The sequence below is a fragment of the Garra rufa genome, chromosome 6 (genome assembly GCF_049309525.1).
Source record: "Garra rufa chromosome 6, GarRuf1.0, whole genome shotgun sequence".
Lineage (NCBI taxonomy): Eukaryota > Metazoa > Chordata > Actinopteri > Cypriniformes > Cyprinidae > Garra > Garra rufa.
The window spans coordinates 11,366,392-11,375,736 of NC_133366.1; the positions used below are offsets into that span (position 1 = coordinate 11,366,392).

The window sequence follows — 9,345 nt, forward strand, 5'->3', positions numbered from 1 at the left end:
TTTTTAAACCTTCATACTCTTTTCAAAAGATTTTCATCTAATGAATCTAAAAAAGTGTGGTAAACCAAATTTCAAATACACTTTCTAATCATTTTCAAAAGAAAAAAAACATTAAACTTCTTCAAGGTACACATTTTCTCCTTCTATTGCAAATATCATGCTTTTTTTGAATCATTAATCTTTAGAAGATAGTGTAATTTATAAACCTGCTTTAACCTTACCATGTAATTAATAATTAAAAAAAAACAGACAACAATACATTGCATGGCTCAAAATTATCGATTTTTCTTTTATGCCAAAAATCATTAGGATATTAAGTACAGATCATGTTCCATGAAGATATTTAGTAAATTTCCTACCATAAATATATCAAAACTTAATTTTTGATTACTAATGTGCATTGCTAAGAACTTCATTTACACAACTTTAAAGGCGATTTTTCTCAGTATTTTGATGTTTTGGCACCCTTAGATTTTCAGAGTTTGTATCTCAGCCATCCTAACAAACGATACATCAATGGAAAGCTTATTTATTCAGATTTCAGATAATGTGTAAATCTGAATTTCAAAAAATTGACCCTTATGACTGGTTTTGTGGTCCATAGTCACATATTTGTGTTTGTATGTAATGTAAAAATTGTAAATGTGACATTTATGTATGTAAGACACTTTTTCTGTTTTCTGATTAAATTCATCCTTGTCTGTCAATGTCTATTGTAGGTGGGCGGTACCTGACGATTTCAGAGGGCGGAGAGAAGCGAGGTGGTCGTGGCGCTCAGTTGATCCTCCCCCTGACGACGCCCTGGAACGAGGGGAACCTCTGCCTGGCCTTCAGACACAACATGGCAGGGCACCACGTAGGCATGCTGCAGGTGTTCGTCCAGAAGGGACGGCAGCACAGTCCCGCAGTCTGGGGTCGAACGGGAGGAAACGGCTGGAGGACGACGCAGATCACCATTTGGGGCAATGGGCTAGAAAGCGTAAGTGTCAACACCGAATATACTCTCATTGCCATTTGAAAGCAGGTCAGCTGGAAAGCAGCAATGGTGTTTTGTGATTTATGTCATTACAGGTGGTGGTGAAGGGCGAGCGGCGGAGAGGCCGCAAGGGCGAAATAGCTCTGGATGACGTGAGTCTCAAACGAGGTTCCTGTCAGGAGGAGCACAATCTGAGGAGACTTTAACAGCAACAACACCACAAACAGAGACTTTTAATGCCAGCTTTACTCACAGGACTCTAGGAAGACGGACACCTTACAGAAAGCAGAAAGGGACGTGACTTCCTGTCAGTCCTGGTACGGTTATGGTGCGCTTCCTCTGGCCTTCCTCGGTGGCTACAAGTGCATGTTCCAGCTCAATACATTGCTGCAGGGATGACGTAGTTTTGTAGGCCAAATCCTGGAAATTAGTTAGCATCTGGTTCAATCGTCCTGAAGTCAATAATGAAAATTTCCTGATAATTTACTCACCCCCAAGTCATCCAAGAGGTTCATGTCTCTCTTTCTTAAGTCGCAAAGAAATTCAGAAAACATTCTTCATTTTCTCCATATAGTGGACTTCAATGGTGCTCAGTGGATTGAAGGTTACAAATGCAGTTTCAGTGCAGCTTCAAAAAAATTTCTACACGATCCCAGCTGAGAAATAAGGGTCTTATCTACAGTGTAGTGAAACGATTGGTTATTTACTAAAAAAAACAAAAACAAATCAAGTTTATATACTTTTTAACCTAATTTCAACTTTAAAATCATCCTACTTTGCTGCAGAAGTATTGACCCAGTGTTTACAAAGTGAACATGCAAAAAAGATCAAACGCTCTTTTTTTTTTTACCAAAAAAAAGGTAAAACCGTAATGGAGGAAAAAATGAGATGGGAGTTTTTCGACATACCCTAACTGTCTTGAACCGGAGTGCACATGCGCATCACAGAGCTAGACAAGACGAGCATTTGTGATCGTTTAGAGCCCTTTGAAGCTGCATTGACACTGCATCTTTTACCTTCAATCTGTTGAGCACCATTGAAAAATGTTTTCCTCAAAAAAATTTATTTCTTTGTGACTGAAGAAAGAAAGACATGAATATCTTGAATGACATGGGGGTGAATAAATTATCTTGAAAATTTTATTCTGAAAGTGGAGTAAACCCCTTAAATGGGTTTTTGTTTAAATGCCAGTTTAAACACAAGCTTGAGATATTTTCATGTTTTTTTAAATGGCAAAATACATCAGTAATACCCCCTTATTTTTTTACTCAAAGTTTTCTAAATAGAGCTACAGAGCTTGTCAGGGACATTAAACGTCATCTATTCAGTCGCTTTCACTGCCTCGTTTTGTTTACAAATGCACCCTTACAAACTATTCTCATTCCAGCTTTCGGGGAAAATGTTTTTAAATAAAAAATCAGAAGCGACAAATGAAGTCATGTGACTAGGGATGTGCCACCAAAAAAACATTTGGAGTAGTATAGAAAGCCAAAAGTTTAACAAATAAAGGAGAAGAGTGCAAAAAAAACTGTCTGAGGAACAAAAGGCGTTTGTGGTTGGTCAAACTGAAGCAGGATTTCCAGGACAAGAATCTTGACAACATTAGTGTTTGTTCTTATCATTTCCGGTCAGGTAGGTGAAATATTAGGCGAATATCTTAATTAATACAGCTCGAACTTATCTTTACCACCTATTAACTTTGGTTTGTCAAAATATTGTTCCCTTTCCTGCTTACTAAGTCCTTCTCTATAAGATTTAGCAGCTTTCACACGTTTTTTTTTTTTTTTTTTTGTGTGTGTGTGTGTGGTTTAGACAACATAAATTAGCAGAACAACGTATCCAGTAGTACATTATCCACAATCCATGCTGTTGTTTACATCCAAGTATCTCCAATATGGTCGTGCATCCGGGTAACTGACCAAATGATGAATCGAAAAAACGTGCATTCAAAGGCAAATTCAATACTCCTTAAATTAAAAGCGGCTCCCTGATGCCTGCAATTTATACAAGGTATTTGGATTCGTAATCTTTTGCCGGCTTAATTTAGGCTTCAAAAGTTGTTAATTTGTGAAGATTATCAAAACCAGTGACGTTAACTTCCAGGTTGGCCAACAAAAATGCATAACGTTAATCACTGCAGCGCTCTATTGTATGAGATGTCTAAAATATCCGAAGTCTGAAAATATACTTTTGTATATTTTAATTTTGTAGATGTAAAATTTGTCCGCCACTTCAGACCTCGTCATGCCATTGTAAATGCAAGTTGCCCAGTTTAACAGTTTCTTTGCCACCTGAATGATGTTTTCAAGTCCCTTTTTAAATTCGGCCCACGTGCTTTGTTAACCAGCTAATCTGAGTGACGAACTATTTTTGGTGTATTATTGTAAATGTATTCATACATGTGTATATATATATATATATAAATATATTTCAAATATGCTTTGTAGGTGCATATATATATATGTGAATTCTTCATCGTACAAGTGATGCAGGACAATGTTTACATCACACGACCCAGTTTTGAGTATTTTATTGACGTATATTGTTAAGTACAAACCAGTAAACTGTTTCGAATTTTCTTATTAATGGCTGTATCAGCCATTCTGTATGATCATCACAACCATGGTTACCCTTTAATACTGTGTGTTGAATATGAAAGCTCTTGGTTTGATATTCTGAAGCAACGATCTCCAGACATTAAAAGGTGTGAACGTAAAATATTTGTCTTGTAGTTTTTTTAATGTTGTTGAGGTGTAATCACATTTTTCAGTGTGTTTTCAAGACACATCGTCAGTCGAACGAAACTCGCATATTTCGCTGATTATTGCTGCTGAAAATGGTCAATTATTGCCACGTTTTGGGCTGTACTAATTGGTCAGACTGGGAAAGACATTTATGGCAAGCCGTTCTAGCCTAAAATATACTAAGTGTTACTCGTTGTACTGTAATTGCATTTTTACTAGTAACAATTCCATTAGAAAGCTCTATAATTCAGTTCCTAGTAACAATGCCAATTAGAGAGCTCTCTAAATCAATTTTTATTAGTTACAATTACAATTAGAGAGCTCTATAATTCAATTATTACTAGTAAAAATTCCAATTACAGAGCTCTCTAATTCAGTTCTTACTAGTAACAATTCCAATTAGAAAGCTCTACAAATGAATTTTTACTAGTCATAAGTCTCCATTGACTTCCATTCATTTTTAATTACAGAGCTCTACAACAGAATTCTCCTTGATTCGTTCTTCTCCAAATGTTTATGGCAAGCCGTTTTAGCCTAAAATATACTAAGCGTTACCCGTCGTAATTGCATTTTTACTAGTAACTATTCAATTAGAGAGCTCTATTATTCAATTTTTACTAGTAACAATTCCAATTACAGAGCTTTTTAATTAAATTCTTACTAGTAACAATTCCAATTAGAAAGTTCTACAAATGAATTTTTACTAGTCCATAAGTCACATCTTTAATGTGATTTTTACTAGTAAAAATTGAATTGTAGAGCTCAGTAATTGCATTTTTACTAGTAATTAAATTAGAGAGCTCTCTAAATGGAATTCTTACTAGTAAAAAAATATTTATAGAGCTGTCTGATTGTAATTGTTACTAGTAATAACTTAATTGTAGAGCTATCTAATTGAAATTCTTACTAGTAAAAATTCTGTTGTAGAGCTCTGTAATTGGAATTGTTACTAGTAAGAATTTAATTAGAAAGCTCTGTAATTGGAATTTTTACTAGTAATAAGTATAATTAGAGAGCTCTCTAATTCAGTTGTTACTAGTAAGAATTTAATTAGAGAGCTCTGTAACTGGATTTGTTACTAGTAAAAATTGAATTATAGAGCTCTCTAATTGAATAGTTACTAGTAAAAATGCAATTACGACGAGTAACGCTTAGTCTATTTTAGGCAAAAACGGCTTGCCATAAACATTTGGAGAAGAACGAATCAAGGAAAAGAGTGCAAAAACTGTGAGGAAAGACGTTTGTGGTTGGCCAAACTGAACCAGGATTTCCAGTGCAAGAATTTTGACAACATTCGTGTTTGTTCTTATCATTTCCGGTGTTATGCCAAATTCTGACCCCCGCCAGATTACTACCCCCCTAGTATTGGTCGGTTTAGGGTTAGGTGTGGGGGAGGGGTTAGGATTAGGCAATCAGGTAGCGATTTCAACGAGAGGGGGTAATAATTTGGCAGGGGTCGAAAATGGGCACAACACTGGTCAAGTAGGGTGAAATATTAAGTTAATATCTTAATACTGCTCAATACATATCTTAACTTTAGTTAAGATACGTACATATTCACTTTAACATATCTAACTTTAGTTTGTCAAAATATTGCACCCTTTCCTGCTTACTAAGTCCTTCTCTGTATGATTTAACAGCTTCCACACTTTTTTCATTAACCATGCAATCCATGCTGTTGTTTATGGTCGCGCATCGTAAGTGCAAACACTAAAGTTCAGAGCAGCTTTTTTCAGTAATCACTGACCAACTGATTGTTTTTGACGTGTTGTTTTGCGCACACAGCTTTACAAATTAGCAGAGGTAATAATTAATAAGCAGCTCTCAGAAACGAACCTGTCTCTTATTTGAAGAACTGGTAAGTCAAATTCAATTAGTGAATCAGTTGGGATGCTGCAATTAAATTATTTGTTTATTCATTTGACGATAGTTGCACAGCACTTTACATTCTTTTTTTGCAGCAATATATAACATGCATTGATAATATGATTAATTTTGAACATTATTATTACTAAAATTAATAAGCTGTACCGATGCTGTTTAGTACTTGCAACCTTTTTGAAACGCTCCTGCTTTTGTGCTAAAATCATACTGTTCTGTCTATTAAAGTCTGGAAAAACATTGGGTTTTATTCATGAAGCGTGCAGAGCAATTGTGTACATCGTTCAAAAAAGCTTTCTTGCGTAAAAATCATTGTTTTCAGTTCAATTATGATTTGCACTCAAAATATGTGCTCTTACTTGCATTTTCCTCACATTTATTGCTTCTCTTAACTTTCTTACGGCCTTGATCTGAATCAAAAATCCCAATGTCCCAATGTAAGCAATTTTTTTATATAACATGCTGCATTTTGCAGTTTTATGTTGTTCTGAGCGCGTTCAGATATAACCTTGGTACAATAAATTGGTCATTTCCATAAAGCAATGCATTTTTCAACAGTACTGAGTATTCAAGAACAATCATGCCTCACTCTGACCTCTAGATGGATCTGGGCGATTGTTGCTTTTTAAAAAAAGACTCTTCATGTAAAACATTGCTGCAGTTGTTTGACATAATATTAACGAAAATTAAAGTCTTCAAGGCGGAGGTAAGCTTATTTTCTCTCAATCGGACTGAATGTAAACAATGCCACTAAACCGAACGAAGCGTGCATATTTAGCTGATTATTGCTGCTGAAAATGGAAAATGGAAAAATTATTGTCATGTTTTGGGCTGTACTAATCATTCGGACATATAAATATATTTGGAGTACTATAGACTGACAAAAGTTAGAACAAATCAAAGAGAAAAGTGCAAAAAACTGTCTGAGGAACAAAAGGCGTTTGTGTTTGGCCAAACTGAACCAGAGCAAGAATCTTGACAACATTTGTGTGAAATATTAGGCCAAAATATAAATGATTTAGCAGCTTCCACACATTTTTTGGATGTGTTTAGACAGCATAAATTAGCAGAACAACGTATTCAGAAGTGTATTAACCGTGCAATCAATGCTTATTAAATATCTGATTACCTTTAACACCATAAGCTCAAATCTCTGGCTGTAGGTTTAGATTAGTCATGTAGAGTTGTGTTCATCTTAGGGCCAGCAGGAGTGAATGATGAGTGTACAGTATTTATATATTTTCCTTAAGCTCTGGGCTGAATAGCAAGGAGGTTCAAAATCCTGCAGTTATCTGAAATATCAATTTTATTGATCCCCATGGGGAAATCGTAAAAACAAGCACATTTGGCTTTGAACTTACCGTTGAAACGGCAACAGTCACCTCTAGAGATGTAAGCTCTGCATTATGTGGAGGTGAAGTATGTACTTGTAGTGGTAACTTTATTAGGCGCACTTACCTACTGTACTGTTATTAACTCCATCTTTAGCCTCTAGCACAGCCTGAATTCTTGGAGCATGGAAACATTCTGCCAAGGTGTTCTGGTCCGTACTGACTTGTTGGTGCTGAACATGTGTTTCCATCTCTTTTTACAACACTGTACTGGATTGAAAACTCCCGGAATCCGTGAAGAAGATAAAAAGTACTTTGTAACGTGTATGCAAATTATCGGTTTTAGAGAAATAGTTCACCTAAAAATAATAATACTCAAAAAATGCATCACTTACCACTTACTCACACTCATTTCATTCCAAACCCGTGCGATTTTCTTTTATCCATGGAACACAAAAGACGCAATGCTGAATGTCCTGTCGCTTCTATCCATTAAGGAAAATATGCATCTTGAGGCAACGTATTTGAATATGAATAAGATGCTAATTAGATTTTCGACTAATAATGATTCAAATTTCAGTCAGAATGTTGCATAAACAAACAGCTTGCCTCAACACTTGCACTGAATGGCAAAAAAGTAATGTTCAGCAAATTTCAGCCAAACATCTTTTGTTTTTACAGAGTTTTATTTTTCAGAGCGAACTATTTATTTTGACGTGCTTAATGTCTGGCAAAAACACCCTATCATTATTTCACCAGATAGGTTGTACCTTTTGACTCAAAAAGAATGTAGACACGATTAACCAGTAGAAACTGCCAACCTGTAGAGATGTTGGACTTTTTGGACCAGGTTTCAAGCTCATTTAAAAAGCAAGTGATTTTAAGCCATTGAAACTCAATTAGCAGCAAAAGAGAGCTCAATTTGCTGTCCACCTTTTTTTGAATGTGAATATCGCTGCTTTACATTTATAGTCTCTGGCGTTTCTAGACAAATTCACACATTTTGATAATAAAGTTGATAATATAATGTTAAACCTGTGCACATTTTTATATTCATATAAAATTATTATATGTGACAAACCATTCTTAGGTCGGATGGGTATATTTGTAGCAATAGACAAAAATACATCACATGGGTCAAAATTATAGATTTTTTCTTTCATGCCAAAAATCATTGGGATATTAAGTAAAGATCATGTTCTATTATGATATTTTGTAAATTCCCTACAGTAAATATATCAAAACTTAATTTGCGATTAGTAATATGCATTGCTAAGAACTTCATTTGGACAACTTTAAAGGTGGTTTTCTCAAATTTCAAAAGTTTTTAGATATTGAGCCAAATATCTATCCTAATCAAACCATAGCAGTCAAAGGTTTTTGAACATTAAGATTTGTTTGAAAAAAAAAAGTCTCTTCTGCTCACCAAGCCTGCATTTATTTTCACCCAAACTACAGTAAAATGTTCAAATATTTTTAATATTTAAAATAACTTTTCTATTTAAATATATAATTTAAAATGTAATCAAAGCTAAATTTTCAGCATAATTACTCCAGTCTTCAGTGTCACATGATCTTTCAGAAATCATTCTAATATGCTGATTTGCTGTTCAATAAACGTTTACTGTTATTATTTTTATTATCAATATTTAAAGCAGTTGAGTAAATTGTTTTCAGGATTCTTTGATGAATATAAAGATCCAAAGATCAGCATGTATCCGAAAAAATAAAGATTTTGTAACATTGTGCACTATACCATTCAAAAGCTAAATATTTATTTATTCATTTTAATATATATGTATATTTATTTTTTTCTATTAAATGATAGAAATAAATACTTTTATTTAGCAAGGTTACTTTAAGTTGATCAAGAGTGATTGAGACATTTATAATGTTACAAAAGAATTCTATTTCAGCTAAATGCTGTTCTTCTGACCTTATTCATTAAAGAAACCTGAAAAAAATCTACTTAGCTGTTTTCAACAATGTTTTTTAGCAGAAAATCTGAATATTAGAATGATTTTTGAAGGATGCTGTGACTGGAGTATGATGCTAAAAACTCAGTTTTGAAACCACAGGAATAAATTACATTTTAAAATGTATTCAAATAGAAAACAGTTATTTTAAATAGTAAAAATATCTCAAAATTTTACAGTTTTTGCTTCACTTTGGATCAAATAACTGTCGGCTTGGTGAGCTAAACAAAAAAAATTTATTAATGAATAAAAAACATTAAAAATTGTACTGTTCAAAAACTTTTGACTGGTAGTGTACTAAAACTGTAATATAAGATTTTGGTCATATTGCACACCCCTAAATGAAGCCACTACTGTACATATACATAGATGCTGCATTTTCAGCCAAAAGCCAAATACGTATTTTTCCCCAGTTTTCTCATATTCATTAATCCACT

General features: G+C 34.1%; 1 protein-coding gene across 2 annotated transcripts in view; it reads left to right on the forward strand.

The window, feature by feature from the left end:
• Window positions 1-3,684, forward strand: part of npnta (nephronectin a) — a 70,138-nt gene extending 66,454 nt beyond the window's left edge. For both annotated transcript variants that reach the window (XM_073842026.1, XM_073842027.1), the window contains 2 exons: window positions 720-979; window positions 1,072-3,684. In XM_073842026.1, the coding sequence (XP_073698127.1) occupies window positions 720-979; window positions 1,072-1,182 (371 nt within the window). In that variant the 3' untranslated portion in view covers window positions 1,183-3,684. The remainder of the gene's footprint in view (window positions 1-719; window positions 980-1,071) is intronic.
• The last annotated feature ends 5,661 nt before the right edge of the window (window positions 3,685-9,345 follow it).